Source organism: Diplodia seriata, assembly GCF_021436955.1.
Source record: "Diplodia seriata strain FDS-637 chromosome Unknown scaffold_13, whole genome shotgun sequence".
Taxonomy (NCBI): Eukaryota; Fungi; Ascomycota; class Dothideomycetes; order Botryosphaeriales; family Botryosphaeriaceae; genus Diplodia; species Diplodia seriata.
The window spans coordinates 317767-336417 of record NW_027117320.1 but is presented as its reverse complement, the minus strand read 5'-3'; the positions used below and the strand labels follow the sequence as shown (position 1 = coordinate 336417).

Sequence of the window (18651 nt, the reverse complement as noted above, 5' to 3'; positions counted from 1 at the left end):
AAAAGGACCATCCGCAATACCGCACAAAAAGCGACACGAAAGAGATGCGTTGAGACATCAAAAAAGGAAGTCTATTAAAAGCAGATTTGCTCTACGCTACGTATATGTATAGTCTTCGACGCCATGCATGATGTGTGTACGCTTTCAAGGAGTTCCCCACCGACCGACCAACCAACCGTTTGATCCCATCCAAAAAACCCCCTACCCGAGCCAGCCCCCCTGTCCAAGCCAATCCAAAAGAAAACGCAGATGACTTCCTGACGCCACTCTACAAACAAATCGAACGCCAAGTAAAATTATATACTTCTTCTTCTTCTTCTTGATCAGGCCACAAAGCTACAGCGAAGCCAGGCTTTCTGAACGTGCGTCGTCAAACAAACGCCACCCTCACCTCACAGCTTACTCTTCACGACCTCCAGCCGGAACTTGATATCCTTCAACGGCTTCGTAGTCGGCTTCCAGCTCTCGAACATGGCCAGCAAGCCCTCGACCTCGTCGCCGAGCTCCCTCCGCACGAAGTCCTCCTCGAGCAGCCCGCGCATCGCCCAGGGGAGGAAGTACGGGTTGCTCCCCGTGGAGCCGGTGCCCTCGTAGTCCTTGATCTGCAGGCCGGGGTTCGTCGCGCCGGGCAGCGACGTCGTCTCCAGCGCGTGCTGGACGGCCAGGCTGTAGACGCCGACGTCGTTGTAGAGGCGGCTGTGGCCTTCGCCGCCGTACAGCGACCCGGCGAGCGCGGGCGAGAGCTCGCGGATGAGGCCGTGGTCCGGGAGGCCGAGGTTGCGCAGCTTGAGGGCGAATCCGACGAGGTGGACGATGCTGATGTCTTTTGTCAGCAACATGTAGCAGGAATGGTAAGGCGTTGGACGTACAAATCTGGTGCGTGGATGCGGCCGTCTACGAATACGGCGCGATAGATGTAGGGATGGGAGATGTTAGAGAAGATGGAAGACTGGAGAGCGCGGAGATTAGTCTTTCGTCCTTCTCGAGCTGCCTTGGCGAGTAATTCGGTCTTACCTCCAACGATACCAACTGGTCGTCGATGCTGCCGACGTACATGATCCGCACGCCGTAGTTCAAGACCACGCGCAAAGCACCCTGGTACTTCTGACTGACCAAACTGTCGGGTCTCGAGAACTCGAAAAGCTCGCCGGCCGAACCTCCGAAGAACCGGCTGCGGTATTCCGGGAATGGACCGAGATTGACGCCCGCCATGGCGCAAACGCCAATCCTGGCGGCGTTGACGAAACCGAATTGGATAAGCTTCGCAACAAGCATTATCGCGACGGGGACGCCTTGGGAGTGGCAAGCCACGAGGATGAAGTCGGCGGTCTTGACGTGTTCGATCCAGTTGACGAGCAGCTTCCACAGAGTATCCACGCGGTCCGACACGTATCCCTCGCCCTCCAAAGCAACCGTCTCTACTTCGCACGAGTAACCTTGGCTCTCCGTCCAGCCTTGGATGGCAGTTGCGGCGGCGTTTGCAAATCGGATAGAGGTTCCCGTGGGCTGGCCAAGCACTTTCTGTAGAATGGCAGCTGGAAAGTATCCGTGAACACCAATGGCTAGGGCCTTCTTTATCCGCGGGAGCTCCTTCGCGCGTTGCAAATGCGGAGACTCTGGTTCGTGGCCACCAAGAAAATACTTACGAACCTTTCCCCAGTAAGAAGGGGTCTGGGGCAGGCGGTAGGTGCTCTTAAACTCCGGTAAGAGAAGGTTCGGGTTTGCCTGTTCTGTTTGAGGCTGTTTTGTCTTGACACCTTCCTTCGAGGACTTTTTCGCAGGCGCTTCCTCAACGGTCTTCCGAGTCGGGCTTTGGTCTGGCGTAGCTTTTGAGGGAGTTGAGGGAGTTGCGGGGGTTGATGGCCTGCTGTCTACCTCACGTCCTTTTCCACGACCTCTACGGATTGAACCGACAATTGATCTTGCTGGAGCCTTCGGTTGCTCTTCTTGATGCTCGTTGAACTGCGCGGCTTCCGGGTGAGATTGGGACGGGGTGTCTGCCACAGCCAATTCGCCAATTTGCTTATGGGTCGACTCGGTATCAGACGTCTCATCGCCGTGAGGGTTGGCCCGCGACCAAAATGCCCACCCAGCAGATGTCTTGGGGATAGATTGGACGGGAGGCTTGGTTTCTGTGGGAGAAGGTTCCTGGGTCTGGTCCTGTTGAGCGCTGTCTTGCTCTCCGCCATCATTTTGCGTAGTTGCCTCAGGTTGCTGTGGCGTCTCGGTAACTGTATTCGCAGTCTGCTGAGCGTTTTGTGAGTTGCTCCAAAGCCAGAACCAACTGCTTCTTGCTGGAGCTGCCTTCTCATCGACGCCTTCTTTGGAAGCGGCCTCACCCACTGGTGCTTGATCCGGTGGTGTTTGATCTAGGGCTGTTTCTGTTTGAGCGCTGCCGTCCTGATCCTGCTGGTCATGCGGATTTGCACTGTCTTCCGTCGGTGTGGCATTTGGCAGCGGCGTAGACTTCGCGTCCTCCATGTCAACGTCACCTTTATCCGCCCCCTTATCATCACCACTCGCATAATCATCCGGCCGAGACCACCAGCTATACAGCCCCTTTGATATCGCTGGAATATACGATGTTATCCCGGATTCCTTCTGCTCTGGTGCTTTCTGCTCTTGTGCCTTCTGCTCCGGTTCTGGTTCTACCCTTTCTGTTGTCATCGCGCCTGTCTTGTCATTGTCTTTCATAGGGTCTGGAGGGAGGGGAGGGTCGATTTCAGCCTCCTTGGAAGGTTCCTTGGGCTCGGAAGCTAGACTAGCCTTTGACTCGCTTGCGAGGCTCGACGTTGCGATCACATTTGTCGTGGAGGCGGCCAATGCAGTGCTCTTAGTCGAGGTCCGTCTGTCCAGGAACTTGATTGGGGTTTTGTTGACGATGTCCGGCTTGTTCACGTCGCTGGAGGAATCAGACGTCACGCCGCCAGCAGCGGACGATATGCTCTCGCGTGCAACCTGAGCAATAGGTGCTGCCTTCGCTCTCCAGCTCCCACCGGCATACCAGCTGCTCCGTGGGGCGACTCCTTTTGGAGTCCCGGGGCTACGAGGGTCGCCACTCTGGCTGGAGTGGTTGGAAGCAGGCTCGCCCGCTTCTGTCGGCTTGTCTGAGGCTTGCTTTGTTTGTGCGTTCGGGGTTTCCGGCGAGGCATCAGGCGGACCGGGTTGTGGAGCGTCGCTGTTGTCGGGTTTGGGTGCCTTGGGGCTCGGCTTGGACTTCTTGCGCGGTCCCATAGAGGCGCGATCTGCAAGACGGAAGAGAAAGGGTAGGCGCCGTTTCGAGTCTTCAGGCATGCGGGAGCTCCGGAGGGCAGAGGGCGGCGTGGGCGTGGGAAGAGAATTGCAGGCAGGGTAGGACGGGGATGCGGCGGGCTGGAGCCCGTGCCAGAGCGCAGACGTCACCCGCAGGCTGGGGAACCGGCCTTACACGAGTCGTGGACCCGCACACGTGCCGTCGACAAGGGTCCGTTCTGCCGCTGCCCACCGCCCGCGCTCTCTGAGACTTTTTTGCCTTTGCGCAACCGCGAGGAAGTCTTCGCGACACTCCACTGCCCCCAATCCGCCATGGCGATCCAAAAGAAGGTACGTGCTCCCAGAACCCTCAGAAGCGCCCCGCGATACTAACAAACACGCACAGCACGGAAAGGGTCGTCTCGACAAATGGTACAAGCTCGCGAAGGAGAAGGGCTACCGCGCCCGTGCCGCCTTCAAGCTTATCCAGCTCAACAAGAAGTACAACTTCCTTGAGAAGAGCAAGGTCTTGATTGATCTTTGCGCTGCGCCAGGAGTGAGTATAGCCTCGTGAAACCCCGGCGCGCATTCGCTAAAACCCCTCTCAGTCATGGTGTCAAGTCGCCGCGGAGGTCATGCCTCCGAACAGTCTCATCGTTGGTGTCGATTTAGCCCCGATCAAGGCCATTCCTAGGTGTATCACCTTCCAGAGCGATATTACCACCGACAAATGCCGCGCTACTCTCCGACAACACCTGAAGACAATGAAGGCCGATGCTGTGCTCCACGACGGTGCCCCCAACGTCGGTACTGCCTGGGTTCAGGATGCCTTCTCCCAGGCCGAATTGACCCTGCAGTCCATGAAACTCGCAACCGAGTTTCTGCGCGAGGGTGGCACTTTCGTCACCAAGGTCTTCCGCTCCAAGGATTACAACTCCCTGCTTTGGGTCTTCAACCAGCTTTTCACGAAAGTCGAGGCCACCAAGCCCCCGTCGTCCCGTAATGTCTCTGCCGAAATCTTCGTCGTTTGTAGGGGCTTCAAGGCTCCCAAGCACCTCGACCCCAAGTTCGTCGACCCCCGCCATGTCTTTGCCGAACTTGCCGCCCCAGCTCCGAACAATGAGGCCAAGGTGTTCAACCCCGAGGTGAAGAAGAGGAAGCGTGAGGGTTACGAGGAGGGTGACTATACTCAATTCCACGAAGCCACCGTCAGCGAGTTCGTCCAGACTACCGACCCCATCGCCATGCTTGGCTCAATGAACAAGCTTTCCTTCGAGCAAAAGCCCAACGGAGATATCGCTCAGGCCACGATTGCTCAGCTCCCCGAGACCACCGACGAGATTCGTGCATGCTGCGCCGATCTGAAGGTTTTGGGACGCTCCGATTTCAAGCGCCTGCTCAGGTGGCGTTTGAAGCTCCGCGAAATCTTTGGTTTCAAGCAGAAGGCCAACGCAAAGCCAGAGGAGAAGGAGGAAGAGGAGGTGGCAGAAGTTGAGCCGATGGATGAAGAAATGCAGGTTCAGGAAGAACTGCAGCGCTTGAGGGTGCATGAGGACACGAAGAGGAAGAAGGAGAGGCGAAAGGAAAATGAGCGGAAACAGAAAGAGGTCCAGCGCCTGCAGTTGCATATGACCACGCCCATGGACATCGGTATGGAACAACTTGGTCCTAATGGCGAGGATGCCATGTTCCAACTGAAGGCTGTCGACAAGGCCGGCGGGCTCAACAAGATCGCAAAGGGGAGAATGACCACAGTTGTGGACGAGAAGCCGAAGGAGATCGAGTACGAGGATGACGATGAAAGCGACCCCGAAGCCGACCGTCTGGAAACAGAGCTCGATTCGATGTATGATCAGTACCAGGAGCGAAAGCTTGCGTCCGACGCAAAGTATCGTGCGAAGAAGGCCCGAAAGGACAAAGAAGACAACGACGAGGAATTCCAGGGCTTCTCGGATGTCGACAAGGACGAGAGCAGTGGTGATGAGATCATGGAGGAAGATGGCGATTCGTCTTCTGACGATGAAGATGGACCCCAAACCCTGGTGACGGACCTTGCGCCGAAGGAAAAGACTGGAGATGGTCTCACGAGACGAGCGGCAATGTTCTTCGACCAGGACCTTTTCAAGGGCATAGATGGGTTGGACGCTGAAGAAGATGAAGACAGCGGCATCGATGTCGAAGAGAAGTCTTCGGCCGAGGAGGCGAACGGGAAGGCATCGAAGAAGAAGCAGGTCAAGGTCCAAGAATCGAAGAAGCAAACGGCGGCTTCTGAAGAGGAATCCGAGGACGAATGGTCATCTGACGACGAGAAGGAGAAGAGCGGCTTCGAGGTTGTAAAACGCGACGAAAGCAAGTGGGATGAGGACGACGTGCCCATGAAGGACGGCCGTCCCGATATCGATATCATCACCGCCGAGGCCATGACTCTCGCCCATCAGCTCGCGACCGGCAAGAAGACGAAACAAGACCTTCTGGATGACAATTTCCACCGCTACTCTCTCCGCGACGTTGACGGCCTGCCCGACTGGTTCCTGGATGACGAGAACAGGCACGCAAAGATCCAACGGCCCATCACCGCGGCCGCGGCTGCAGCCATCAAGGAGAAGCAGCGTGCCGTGAACGCCCGTCCCATCAAGAAGGTCGCGGAAGCCAAGGCGCGTAAGAAGTTCAAGGCGGCCCAGCGTCTCGAGAAGCTGAAGAAGAAGAGCGCGCTGCTTGCCGACGACGAGGGCATGACGGAGAAGGAGAAGGCGCAGAGCATCTCCAAGATGATGGGCAAGGCGGCGAAGAAGAAGCCCAGGAAGCAGGTTGCCGTCGTCGTCGCCAGCGGTAGCAACAGGGGGCTCAAGGGCAGACCGAAGGGCACGAAGGGTAAGTACAAGATGGTGGACGCGAGACTGAAGAAGGACGTGAGGGCGCAGAAGAGGATCGCGAAGAGGAACAAATAATCGTGTGCGCCGGTTGTTGGGATATCCCTGGGCCTGTTTTGCATAATCGTGGCGTTTGGGACGGAAAAAGAAAAGAATTGTTCAGCATTAAGGTGTCATACTTATAGATTCGTTGATTGGTCCTCCAACGTCTGACCTCTCTCTGATCTGTGCCAGTACACCATGCCAATTGCGTATGTACATATGTTTGCCTTCTTTACCAAACGCTTCATCCCGCAACATGTCCTCTTTCCGTTATGACCTTCGGCTCCCCCCAGTTCTTGATCTCGCCAGTGCCAGCTCGCATGACGGCGTCCTGAACACGGAGGTCGAGGAAGGCAAGTCATGCAGCTCCACCGCACTGCTTTCCGCCGCACCCTGTCCCGACCCGGCAGCATCCACGCGTCCGTCGTCGTCGTCGGCGCCACGTTCGGATCTCGCAGCATCGACATCACTCTCACTTCCACCACCGCCCCCTCCCCTCCTCTTCCCCATCAGCCACGGCCAAAAGTTAAAGTAGCCCCCGCACGCAAACACGCCCAGCCACAGCGCCAGCTCCACCCCATACGTAACCAGCCCGAGCACATCGAGCTCGGGCTGAAACAGGACCGACACGAGACTGAACACATCGCCCGCCGCATCGATCCCCACAAACAGAAACGAGATGCCGCGCACCGTCCGATGCCGCCAAATGTCCCAATAGTGCCGCAGCACGCCCGCCGCCAGCCCGGCCGCCGCCAGCACCGCCATCAGCGTCAATGGCCAGCGCGTGCCGTGCCTCTCGACGCCGATGCGCAGCGCGACGACCAGCGACGCCTCGACGCCCGCCATGGCGCACGCGATGGGGACGACGACGGCGAGGGAGCGCAATGGCGCCCAGCGCTTCTGGTAGTGGTGGCATTGGATCCACGTCAGGAGCGAGAGGAAGGAGAGGAGCTGTGGTTGGATTTGTAGTGCGAGGTTGAAGCCCGATACGATGTTGTAGACGCCGAGGGGCACGCCGGCGCAGGCCCACCACATCATCATGGCGGGCTGCAGGCCGGTGGCGTGGTGGCGCCGGTAGTTGATGATGATTTGGGGGATGAGCTGGGGTTGGGGGGGCGGCGTTAGCATAAGGGGTTGTCCCTTGGTTTCTTAGGTGGGCGCTGAGGGGTGTGGGCGTACTTGGACAGACCAGCAGACCTGCGGGGGGAGTGGTTAGCTAGGTATTATGTATTCGTGGGGGTTTGTGTCTACTTCGACGGGAGGAGCACGTACAGCACCGATGGTGCCGAGGACATTAGCGGCGACAGGGACGTCCATCGTAGAGAGGAGTGCTATTTAACCACCGTACGAAGAGGAACAGAGGCTTTAGAGATGAAGGGCAGGTAGTTAAGAGAATCGTTTGTTAAGTGTAGTCGATGTGGAAGCGATGATCTTGTAGTGCTGCCAAACTGACCAATCAAATAGAGAGCGATAGCGGAGATGCCATTGATTAGATAAGATGCCTATCACCATTCCAGTCTTGTACATACCGTTCCCATTAGAACATTTGAAGCAAATAGTTTTGAACTTCAATAAATATGTTCAGTCGCAGGCTTCAACAAACAGCCCAGGTGGGAGGCTAATATTTTGTGAAACAAGTTCTCAGGAGGGCAGCTCCGGGTAAGTTCAAGCTGACATGTCCGGCTTACGAAATGATGCAGCAATCCCTGTCCTCTCCCATTGGCCTTAAATACACAGCCCTCGGCACTTACTCCAGTCACTTGACGATCGTCCCTACTACTCGCTTTGTCCTCGCATGTCCAATACCTTATCCATGATCATGTCCGCCTGCACAGACTGCCGGGAGATTCTGCTCCACCAGTCGACGTTCGAGACACCCATCTGCAAACGCTTCTCTCTTTCCAATCTCCATGTTCGCTCAAAAGATGAATCATGCGGACTATGCAAAGCCATGCTTCACATTCTCAGAAAGCTGGATCATGAATGCAACTGCTTATCAGAGGCGATAACCAACAGTTCAGGAAACCTGGTGGTCAACGTCTCCATCTTTTCAACGTGTCGGGGCGAGCAAGAGGAAGGGAAACCTCGCGACATCCACCTCATTTGGGTCGATTTGTGGCCGGATTGCAGTCACTCTGTGGACCACAGTCCATCCGCGATTCCATGGTTGAGAGTGTACGCCAAGTACGGTATTTGCCCGCAGCCCTTTCAGGAAGAGTTTTGGGACCACCGTCTTGATGGATTTCATTCTAGGAGATCCAAGCGCCGAGTTGATCAGCGAAAGAGAGACGGATCCAAGCACCGACTCCGCAGAGGCGTACGAGCAAATCCAGAAATGGACTGCCGACTGCGATCGGGAGCACCTACTTTGCCGTCAGAGTGCTCCTACTCCTCTACCAACCCGAGTCATAGATGTTGGAACGCAATGTGGAACTCGCGAGCCTAGACTGCACATCAGTAGTCCGAACGAAGCCCATCAGTACCTTGCTCTTTCGTACTGTTGGGGTAAGGGCCAACTATTTCATCTCACGCGCGCCAGCCTGGAAGGTATAACGATTTACACGGTGAGGTATGATACTCGCTGATAGACAGCAGGAATGTGTGACAGAATCGACATGTCGGACCTCCCGAAGTCTCTTCAGGATGCGATTACTGTTACAAGGAAGCTCAACCAGCGGTATCTTTGGATAGACTCGTTGTGCATCATCCAAGATTCCGAGCAGGACAAGTCCCATGAGATAGATCACATGTCCGATGTGTACCGGGGTGCTCATCTGACGATATCCGCCGCAAAAGCCTACGGATGCAATGAAGGCTTTCTAGAATCACGGTCCTTGGTCCGCTATGAAAAGAGTCGTAGGTGGACTGCAACGCTACCTCTTCTTTATGGGGATGCGGAACTTGGTCGGATATGGATCGAAGACAGCAGTTCTAGAACCGATCCCGACGAGCCCGTCTATTCTCGAGCCTGGACCCTGCAGGAACGCCTGCTCTCGAGGAGACAGCTCATTTACGGATTCGACGCACTGACCTGGAAGTGTCGAACTGCTACATGGGGCTGGAAGACATGGGCCCGTTATTGCTTTCAAGAACCGCTTGTCGAATCTCTCGGAATGCCACCACCTGATCTGGTTGCAGCATCGATTCCCAAAACCGACAAGCCTCCCGCTGGCAAACTTTCGTTGTACAGAAAATCAAACTACGGCGAGTACAGATCCCGGCGGACCGGTTGGCCATTCTTTCTGGAATACTGGCTCAAGCTCGTCGGCATGTACTCTCATTTGGAGTTGTCGGAATACACAGACAAATTGCCAGGAGTTGCCGGAATAGCTGCCGAAGTATCACGCCTTTCCGATGCAACCGGTATCCCCACGGGAAAATATCTTGCAGGGTTGTGGGAAGCAGATCTATCTCGACAGTTGCTTTGGACAACACGATACCTCTCCAAGCCGGAACCCGGTCCCTACCGTGCGCCATCATGGTCGTGGGCATCGGTTCCTGGGAACACATACACTCGCTATCCATGGGTCTTGGACGAATACTATTCTAATCCAAACGCTCAGGTAATCGAATGTTCAACCACGCCGCTTCATGCTGGGGCACCTTTCGGACAAATTAAGGATGGCTTCTTGAAGATCAGAGCCAGGCTAGCCAAGGGCACGACTATGAGCGAAGAATTGGTCTCCGCAAATCGTGTGGGAGTCACAAGCCATCGCGAGTTTTGTCAGATAGACAGTATGGCCGTGAGCAATTTGGTAGAGGCCGCCAAGGAGAAGGCTCTCGCCTCGTGGTGGATCCAGCTTGGAGAGTGTTGTGGTTTGATCCTTGAGAGTAGAACCAGGGGAACATTTGTATCGACGAGTGGGTGTCTTCCATTCGGAGAAGGCGTCTTTTCCGGACGTTGAGCCGACGGTGCTGACCATCATCTAAGAGCAATCATGTATATAGTGCCGGCACAATTCAATCGCGTTCAGGCAGTAGTGATAAACTCCTGACACATTTCTCATTGCGGGGTGTCGGATGAGGCGAGTGCGGCCAGTTTGTATCGGCCCAGCCATTTTGTCCGCCTAGTCATTTGACTGTGAGCCTGATGAATATCCACATCGCGAGTCTCAGTCCGCAACCCTCGCCCGCTTTCCGTCCCGCTCGTCCCTGTCATCACCGTGTCTCTTCCGTTCGCCCACAGCGCTTGCATTAGCACCAGTCGCACCGGCTCTGCCCTCCACCTCCCCGCCATCTGGCCTGAACCGTTCATCAACTCCTTGGAGGTAGGCGCCGCCACCCTTTCCTCTACGATCACCAAAATCGCCCCACCGCCCAGTGTCTTCGCTCCTCATATCCTTATACCTCGTCCTGCCCTTCTTGCCGAGCTTCGTCATATCCCGAATCTGCATGTACTCCGGCAGCGCCTCCTTATTCCGCACATCGTCCACGTACCGCGAGCCCATGATGTCCCTGCGGTCCAACCCAGCATCCTTGAGATCATCCTGGAAGAACGCGCCCTTGTGGAAGTACTTCTGCATCGTGCTCATGCTGCCCTTACCCGCGCGCTCCTCCTTCTGCCGCTCGATGAACTCGCGGTCCTCGGCATCGCGCTCCTCCTGCGTGAGGTTGCGGCGGCGCTCCACCTCCTCGCGCTCCTTCTCGGCCTCCTCGATGGCCTCGCGCTCGCGCTTGACGCGCTTCAGCTCGCGCAGCTTCCACGCCGCGTACTCGGCCTCGGGGTCCACGCCGTCCGCGTCGTCCACGTCGTCCAAGTCGCCCAGGTTGTCCTCGTCGTCCCACTGCTTCTTGCCCGCCGCCCGTTCCGCCGCCGCGCGCTCCAGCTGCTCCTGCACCAGCGCGTCCGCGCGCGCCTTGCGCTTCGCCTCCGCCTCCGCCCACTGCTCGTCTTCCGTTTTCGCCGCGGCAGCAGCAGCATCGCCGCCGGCGCCTTTCCGCTGATCCTTCCGCACGAACACGGGGCGCAGCATCTTCTTCCGCCGCGCCGCCGCCTCGTCCTCGCTGCTGCTCTCTTCCTCCTCCGAGGACTCGTCTTCCTCCTCGCTCTCGCTCTCGCTGCCTCCTTCCTCGTCACCGCTGCCTTTGGCACTCTCCTCCTCGGTCTCGAAGCCCTCCTCCGCCGCCGCCCGCGCCGCCTTCTCCGCCTCCAGCCGCGCCGCCTCCGCCGCCGCCGCCTCCTGCCGTCGCGCGTTCAGGTCGACGTTTTTGAGGTTGCTCGCGATCTTCGACGACGCGTCCTTGGGGAAGGACGACGCCTTTGGTTGCGCGGCGGCGCTTGAGGTCTTTTGTTGTTGCTGCTGCTGCTCTTGCTCGTCTTCCTCCTCGGCGTCTGAGTCTTCTTCTTCCGAGGACGAGGGTGCTTCGGCGGCGGTGGGCTTGCCCGGGCGGTAGCGCGCCGGTCGGGCCGGGTTGGCCGTCATGCGTTTGGGCGGCATTGTTGGGGGGGGATTGATTTGGTTCGTTGCTCGATGGCGGGAGGCCCGATTGAGGGAGGGTCGGGGTCTTGTCTTTGTGGTGAGAGGGGTGGGCGTGGGCGAGGTTGGTTTTTGTTGCTGGAGCGTCGAGAGCGAGGATGGAAAGTTAGTGGACGAAGCTTGCGCCAGGATGCCGCCGCCGCCAAGCCTTTTGCTCAAGCTAGCTCCGTAGGGCTGAAGACTAAGTGCAGGGGTACGTGATGCGAACAACAGAAATGGTATTTTCGTATCTCTACAGTGTGTAAAGGCAGCCGCTTGTCCCGGATTTGATCCAATACAGTGTTTTTCCTCCCGACGCCAAAACTCCTCATTTCCCCAGATTTTGCCCCCATGCCATTTCTACCAGTTGTCAAAGTTGCCAAACCCACCGCCCTTGAACTTCTTCTTCACCGGCTGCTCCGGCTCGTCCCACTCCCCCACGATCTCGTCTTCCTCCACATCGTTCGACTGCTGTTCCGCCAACGCCGCCTTGAGGTACTTGCCGACGCCTCCGCTGCCGCCGCCCGAGTCGACCGTGCCATCGCCCCGGACCCGCTTGCCCGTCCACGTCGTCTTGTCGTCCTCGGTGCCGCCCGCCTTCTTGATTTCCTCCTTTTCGCGCTCCTTCGCGTCCTTCTCGGCCTTCTGCTTCTGGAACTCCTCGAACGGGTCGACGAAGACGACGACGTCCTCGAGCGTGATTGGCGGGTCCGGCCTGTCCTTGGAATCGGTCGGTGCGTTCTCGAGCCGCGACAGCGTGTCCATGCCGCCGACGACGCGTCCGAAGATGGTGTGCTTCAGGTCCAGGTGCTTCGCCGGGCGGTAGGTGATGAAGAACTGGCTCGAGTTGGTGTTCTTGCCCTTGTTCGCCATGCTCAGGATGCCTCTCGCGTCGTGCTTGTTCGGGCCCTCGAACTCGTCGTTGAAGTTCTTGCCCCAGACGCTGGCCCCGCCGCGGCCGGTGCCCGTGGGGTCGCCGCCCTGGATCATGAAGTTCTTGATGTTGCGGTGGAAGCTGATGTTGCTGTAATACCCCTTCTTGGCCAGCTGCACAAAGTTCCACACGGCCTTGGGCGCGAACTCGGGCTGCAGCTCGACGTTGAGCTCGCCCAGGCTGGTCTGGATGCGGGCGTAGCCGGGCGTCTTGACCCGCCGCGGCTTCAGCATGTACTCCTCCTCGGACAGCAGCGCCCGCTCGTTGGACGTGTGCGGCGTCACGCCCGTGCTCGTGAACGACGCCGCCGCCTTGCCCGTCGTGTACTGCGCCGCGTTGTACGGCAGCGGCTTGTTCTGGTGCAGCGCGTTGGCGCCGTCGCCGCCGCCCTGCTCCGCCCGCGCGCGCGCCAGCGCCGCCGCCACGCCGCCCTCCGCCTTGGCCTTGGCCGCCTTCTCGCGCTCCGTCCGCGCCTTGGCCACGGCTTCCTTCGCCTTGAGCACCTTGGCCGAGCTTCCCAGGGCGTCGGTGTTGACGCCGCTCGCGCGCTCCTGCTCTTGCTCCTCCGTCAGGTTGCTCTCGCCGTCTTTGAGGTATTTGAACGCGCTCAGGTCCCGGGCCTCGAGGTTCTGCGGGTCCTGCAGCGTGATGATGTCCTTGCGCGAGAAGTCGTCGTCGGTGACCAGGTCGCGCCAGTTCTTGGCTTTGATGTTCAGCCGCTCGATGGTGTCCCAGGCGAAGACGTTTCCGGAGTTCTTGAGCGCGACGATGTGGGTGTTGTTGGTGAAGACTTTGTACGTGACGGGATCGACGTATTCACCATCGTCGTTCTTCGCGAAGTTGAGCTTGATGAGGTCGGCCCTCTTCAGCTGCTGTCCGTCGACGGGGTTCGTGCCGTGCTTCTTCAGCCACGGCAGGATGTTGGTCAGGTCGAATATGGTGCCCTGGGCGGTGCAGACGGGGTGCTCGAAGGGCTGCAGCGAGAGGGCGCAGAAGTTGAAGGGAAGGCGGCGGAACGAGGCGCCAACGACCTTGGACTTGTTGACGCCGGCACCATAGCTAGCGGAAAAGGCATCTTCGGAGGCCCACTCTGAGTGGGTGATGTAGAGCTTGTCGGTGCCTTTGCCCATGGTGGGGAGCGGGGCGCGGGGGCAGAAAGAAAGTTTGGAGGGCGAGGTGCTGCGGTGCGCGCGGGAGAGAGGCGGCCTTGACGCGGCGCAAGCCTCCACCGTCGATCAAGGTCAATGCGCCCCGGCGCACGGCCACTTCGAACACTACCTGCGCTTCCTTCGTCTCGTCTTTCGTATCTACTTCCTGTCTTCTTCATATCATTTCTCCGCCTTCTAACTGATCATTGGAGTAGGCAATATGCTCTCTAAATCATTCAGAGGATGTGAATTTCATACATTGACGTACCTGTACTAGAGAAATAAGTAGAAAGCGGTTTGCGGGAACAGGTAGGCTGGTCACCGAGCTCACGCTTTCTACATCGTCGCTCATGATGAAATGTTTCGAACTAGAGCTACTGTCCTCAGAATTCATGGTCATACAATTATCTGAGCCTGATATCTGAGGAAGGGAATTCGATTGACGTCTGCTGTGCTTGGTTATTAACTCCGGCCCATGCGCAAGCCCGACCAGCGCTCCGTCCTGCTGCCGGTCGCTGCGCAAGCTCGAGTCATTTGATCTTGCGGATGAGAATCGCAATGTAACTGGAACACTTGGCGTTGGACGTGGAGGACTCAACACCGACATGGCCATCGATGACGTTAGCAGTGGCGCCGGCTGTCCGTCATTGTCGGGCCACTGATCCACATGCGTCAGGGCTCTAGTTTGGTCGACTCGTGATGTGAAGCAGCGATTTTTGGGGTCTACATTGCTAGTCACCGGCTGCGTCTGAAGAACTCACCACTTGGGTCTTTGTGTCATTTCAAGCCTTTCATTTAATCCTCATAAGTCGGTATCATGCAGATCGTTGGTCCTTAACACCATCCAACCATTACGCAGCCGCCAAGCGCTGCTGTCTTGACTTCCGAAACCCACGCCATTCGGCTTCCGCTGCTACCCCCCGTCTATACAATTGCATCCTCCTCCACTTTCCGAATCCGTCTCGTTCTTCAGCGGATTGGCTCGCTCCGATGCATTGTATGCCCAACGCCCATGTATGCCTCGACGGAAACAGCCAGCCGTCGTTGAAATATGCGATTCAAAAATCGCCCCTTGTTGGTTGAAGGTGCCACGCCGTCCAGGAAGCGTTGCGCACCATGGCATTAAAAGTGCCGGTAAAAACAGTGGTATCAAAAACAATGGGAGAATAGAAGAGAGTCCCGTGACGAAGTCGCCCGTTTTTTATCTCCATCACGACAAGGAGAAAACCAAAAGAGCCCACACGCCCATTGCTGCGCCCAGCAGCCGCGTTGATGTTGATGTTCTCGGAGAGCCAGCTCCGATTGCAAGATCGAACGGGCTGCCCCCTCCGCTGCCGTCGTTGATATCCGAACTGGAACCGCCTGAGGATGTCGTTGCCGCCGCAGAGCTCGACGCTGCTTCCGTACTTTCCGAGCTCGACTCGGCAGATGTCGTGCTTGCTGCTGCGGTGGTCTCGGCTGCTGAAGTCGAAGTCTCTGCTGAAGTCGTCGTGGTTGCCGCTGCAGTGGTGGTTGACTCGGCGGTTGTGCTTGTGCCCGCTATGATGGTGGTGCCGGCGTCGGTGGTCTGACTGGAATGCTCCTTGGTGCTGGTCTGCTCGGCACTGGTGCTGTGCGAGGCAGAGGTGGTCGACGTGTGACCGCTGCCGATGGTGGTGGCAGCGATGTTGGAGCAGAGAATCTCGGGGCCCTTGCCGAGAAGGAAGACGCCGATGATTGACGTCTCGGCCACATCGTCGTCGGCGCAGGCAGACTTGACCTGTGACGCAATGGACAGCAGGCCGCTGATGCACGCGACGGAACAGTTCACGCCGGTCTCGAGGTCGGAGGAAGAGCAGTCGGAGATTTGGCGGTTGTAGACGGTGCTACACTGGTCGGAAAGATGGTCGACCCGGGGCGTGAAGTCGGACAGAGAGACGGCGTGGACTGCGGCGGCAAACAGCGGAAGCAGGGTGCCGGCGAAGCGCGCTGCGCTGGAAGGCATCATGTCGAGAGCTGATGCTTGGAGACAGCAGCGGACAGCGAGCAATAGATAGAGAAGCCGGAGGGCGAGTCGGCAAGCAAGCTTCCGACAGGGTGCTGGTGAGACACGCGCAGTGTGAGGCAGGCAACGAGCGACGGAGATGGCGTAGGCAAGCTCCGGGCAGAGAAGGACAGGCGGCTAAGGACTTGGGTGGGCGCGCAACATCAAGCAGGCAAGCAATGTAAGCACGGAGCCGCGTCGATCTGCTGGATTTGCGTGGGCTGACGCTTCGGCCACGTTCTCGTTGTGAGATGAGGCACCAAGACTCAAAGAATGGGGGGCTGGGGAAGCGAGGGTATCATGGTACGGGGACTGCAAGGAGACGAGAAAATACTCCAAACACCGGGGGGCGCCAGGCTCGCCATTTAACAGCGGCATCTGCCCGCGGCGACACGCTGGCACTCGCGCGAAAGCGGGGCCTGATCTCCAGGCTGCGGCATGTCCGTTCTACACGGGCGCGTAGCGGTGGTGTTTTGAGCCATGGCGAATGCCTGACGGCGGCCGATTTGCGTCGGGTGAAACGGCGTCTGGCACGCGGGCTGCCTGGCGGCCCGTCCGCGTGCCAGACGGGCCTGGTGCAGCGCTTGGCAGCGAGGCTTGCATTCTCGAGAGCGACTTGACCCGCCGAGCCGCCCGCTATCTGCTGCTGTGTCGCGCGGGGCTGATTGCGCGGGAGCTCCGTTGGCGACTGGCACGCCCGCCCATCTGCCTCCATCTCAGCCTAACCCGAAGCTCGCACGCCCTCCACCAGACCAGCACCGACCGTCCCTCGAGGCTCCGGCCGTTTCCCGGGCGGCCCAATCCTGTGTTCTTCAGCGGGTCTGTTCCTGCAGACAGATTCCCGACGTCTTGATCTGCAGCTGCATCCGCAATTCCAGAGCGCGGCCGGCCGTCACGTGCGGGCACCTGAAACCGAAGGCACGCTTGTTGGCCGCCGATAGTCAGCCGCGCAAGGCGGTGACATAATGCCGTCTCCTCCACCACGCCCCGACACTATGCAGGAACACAGCTCAGGATGAAGAAGACACTGCTTCTATGTTTCATCCACGGCTTCAAGGTCACTTCCGCACGAGCCATGACGCGAGGAACAAACATGCTGACCTTGCACCCAGGGCGACGATGATACCTTCCGTAAAGTCAGAGGCGCTTTGAACCTCAACCGAACATCCTGTTGACCCGGACCAGTTCCCCCAGCACCTGCGCGCCGTGCTGGACAGCACTCTGCACAAGGTCAACGTCTTGACCCTCACGTACCCGCAGTACGAAACGCGCGGCGATCTGTATGTTGCCGCCCGCCGCCCGAGTGTTGCCCGTAGCTGACCGTTCAAACAGCAAGTCTTGCGTGGCGAAATTCAAGGAGTGGTACGGTCAGGACGCGCGCGCCTACGTGCAGACCCGCTCCGTCGCGGCGCTTTCCTGTTGCGTCGAGTCTGGCTGAACGTCTGCAGGTTGCAAAACAAGGTCATCGACCTCGAGGTTGCAAATGGCACCTCCTCGCCCACCATCGACCCGTCGGTGAGGGTTGTCTTGTGCGGCCATTCCATGGGCGAGTCCCCCATCCAACTTCCAGCACGCGCAAGCTTTACTGACTCCAAAACAGGCGGCATCGTGGCGGCCGAGACGCTCCTCTCTATTTCAAACGAACAGCCGATCAACCCCGACTCGGATAGCTCCACATCCCAAACGACCCTCTTGTTTCCATACATCCAGGGTATTCTCGCTTTCGACACCCCGTATTTGGGAATCTCACCCGGCATTGTCGCGCACGGGGCAGAAGGGCACTGGAACACGGCAACAGCTGCCTATAATGCCTATAGTAGCGTGGCAGATACATTCGGGTGGGGCAAGAAGCAGGGCGCAGACCCCGACGTGCTCGCTGCAAGCAAAACGCTCCCAGCAGCGTCGTCGTCGTCAGCAGACTCCAACGTCGACACGGCCGTAGTACCTGCGTGGCAAAAGTTTGGCAAGATAGCAATGTTTGCCGGCGCTGCAGGTGCCCTCGCTGCAGCAGGAGGGGCGGCCTACATGAAACGGGAGCAGTTGAGCGAGGGCTGGCAGTTCGTTGGCTCCCATCTCGAATTTGTTGGAGTGCTGGCGCGCCAGGAAGACATGAAGAAGAGACTGGCCAGCGTTCTGACGCTTTCGGAAACGCTGGGGCTCGGCTTCGCAGACCTCTACACCCAGCTCGGACTGGCCGTCCAGCAGCAGGGCAGCTCGGCAACAAAATGGAGTTCGGGCGTCCTGGGCCAGGAACGCACGTTCTGCATTGTCCCCAAGACAGACATCAAGAAGCACTTCATTCCCATCGTGAACGACAAGGCGACGGCTGAGACATGGGCGCACACGGGCATGTTTGACCCCAAGCAACACCCGAACTACTACAGCATGGCGGAGACGGCCGTGGAGCTGGTGGTAAACTGGACGACGTCGACCTCTTGGTACGAGGAGGCCACTGGGTATGATCCTCCACCACGGCCCGAGGCAGCTGACGACGAATCACTAACAGCTGATGAAGACCTGGAGATGATCGAGAAGCCTGACGTAGACCAAGACGACTATGAAGACCTGGCCGAGTCTTTGATGCGCCGGCGTCCCTAAGCACATACCCAATACACTTATTCCTGTAGTGATAGAAGGCAGAGAACGATTACGAGTGATTTCTTTCGGTAGCCTGGTATGTCTAGTCTTCCTGAATACAAACGACCTTTGATTTCGAGCAGCCAATGCCGTGTTCAACTCGCTTGCAGATGCGGCTAGATTTGTGAAGTGTAATGGTTTGTCAGCACATGTCGATGCATGTCGGGATTGCCCGCTCCCCTTGCAGGATGCAGCCGACTCACGCAGCAGATGCTATCAGTCTATTCCAGCTGGTGATTGCATCATGGGCTTCCGGGGCCTTGTTTTGCGGGGTTCATCCTTCGCAACGGCTGCCAAGGGTGGGCGGTGA

The 18651-nt window shown here is 58.1% G+C and overlaps 6 protein-coding genes across 6 annotated transcripts; 2 read left to right on the top strand and 4 right to left on the bottom strand.

Moving 5' to 3' along the window:
- Window positions 1-392: 392 nt before the first annotated feature.
- Window positions 393-3234, bottom strand: SLS55_010557 (uncharacterized protein; the record flags this gene model as incomplete). Its single annotated transcript, XM_066781938.1, has 2 exons — window positions 393-823; window positions 951-3234. The coding sequence occupies 2 exons, from the start codon at window positions 3232-3234 to the stop codon at window positions 393-395; spliced, it is 2715 nt and encodes a 904-aa protein (XP_066627750.1).
- A 330-nt stretch (window positions 3235-3564) lies between these two features.
- SPB1 (AdoMet-dependent rRNA methyltransferase spb1) lies at window positions 3565-6179 on the top strand (the record flags this gene model as incomplete). Its single annotated transcript, XM_066781937.1, has 3 exons — window positions 3565-3582; window positions 3638-3787; window positions 3840-6179. 3 exons carry the CDS (start codon window positions 3565-3567, stop codon window positions 6177-6179), a joined length of 2508 nt encoding a protein of 835 aa, XP_066627749.1.
- Window positions 6180-10255: 4076 nt separating this feature from the next.
- SLS55_010555 (uncharacterized protein) lies at window positions 10256-11581 on the bottom strand (the record flags this gene model as incomplete). Its single annotated transcript, XM_066781936.1, has 1 exon — window positions 10256-11581. The coding sequence occupies one exon, from the start codon at window positions 11579-11581 to the stop codon at window positions 10256-10258; it is 1326 nt and encodes a 441-aa protein (XP_066627748.1).
- A 378-nt stretch (window positions 11582-11959) lies between these two features.
- On the bottom strand, window positions 11960-13663 carry cyp8 (cyclophilin peptidyl-prolyl cis-trans isomerase Cyp8; the record flags this gene model as incomplete). Its single annotated transcript, XM_066781935.1, has 1 exon — window positions 11960-13663. One exon carries the CDS (start codon window positions 13661-13663, stop codon window positions 11960-11962), a length of 1704 nt encoding a protein of 567 aa, XP_066627747.1.
- A 1228-nt stretch (window positions 13664-14891) lies between these two features.
- Window positions 14892-15668, bottom strand: SLS55_010553 (uncharacterized protein; the record flags this gene model as incomplete). The annotated part of the gene is made up of 1 exon (XM_066781934.1): window positions 14892-15668. The coding sequence occupies one exon, from the start codon at window positions 15666-15668 to the stop codon at window positions 14892-14894; it is 777 nt and encodes a 258-aa protein (XP_066627746.1).
- Window positions 15669-16719: 1051 nt separating this feature from the next.
- On the top strand, window positions 16720-18302 carry SLS55_010552 (uncharacterized protein; the record flags this gene model as incomplete). Its single annotated transcript, XM_066781933.1, has 3 exons — window positions 16720-16761; window positions 16890-16984; window positions 17153-18302. 3 exons carry the CDS (start codon window positions 16720-16722, stop codon window positions 18300-18302), a joined length of 1287 nt encoding a protein of 428 aa, XP_066627745.1.
- Window positions 18303-18651: the final 349 nt, after the last annotated feature.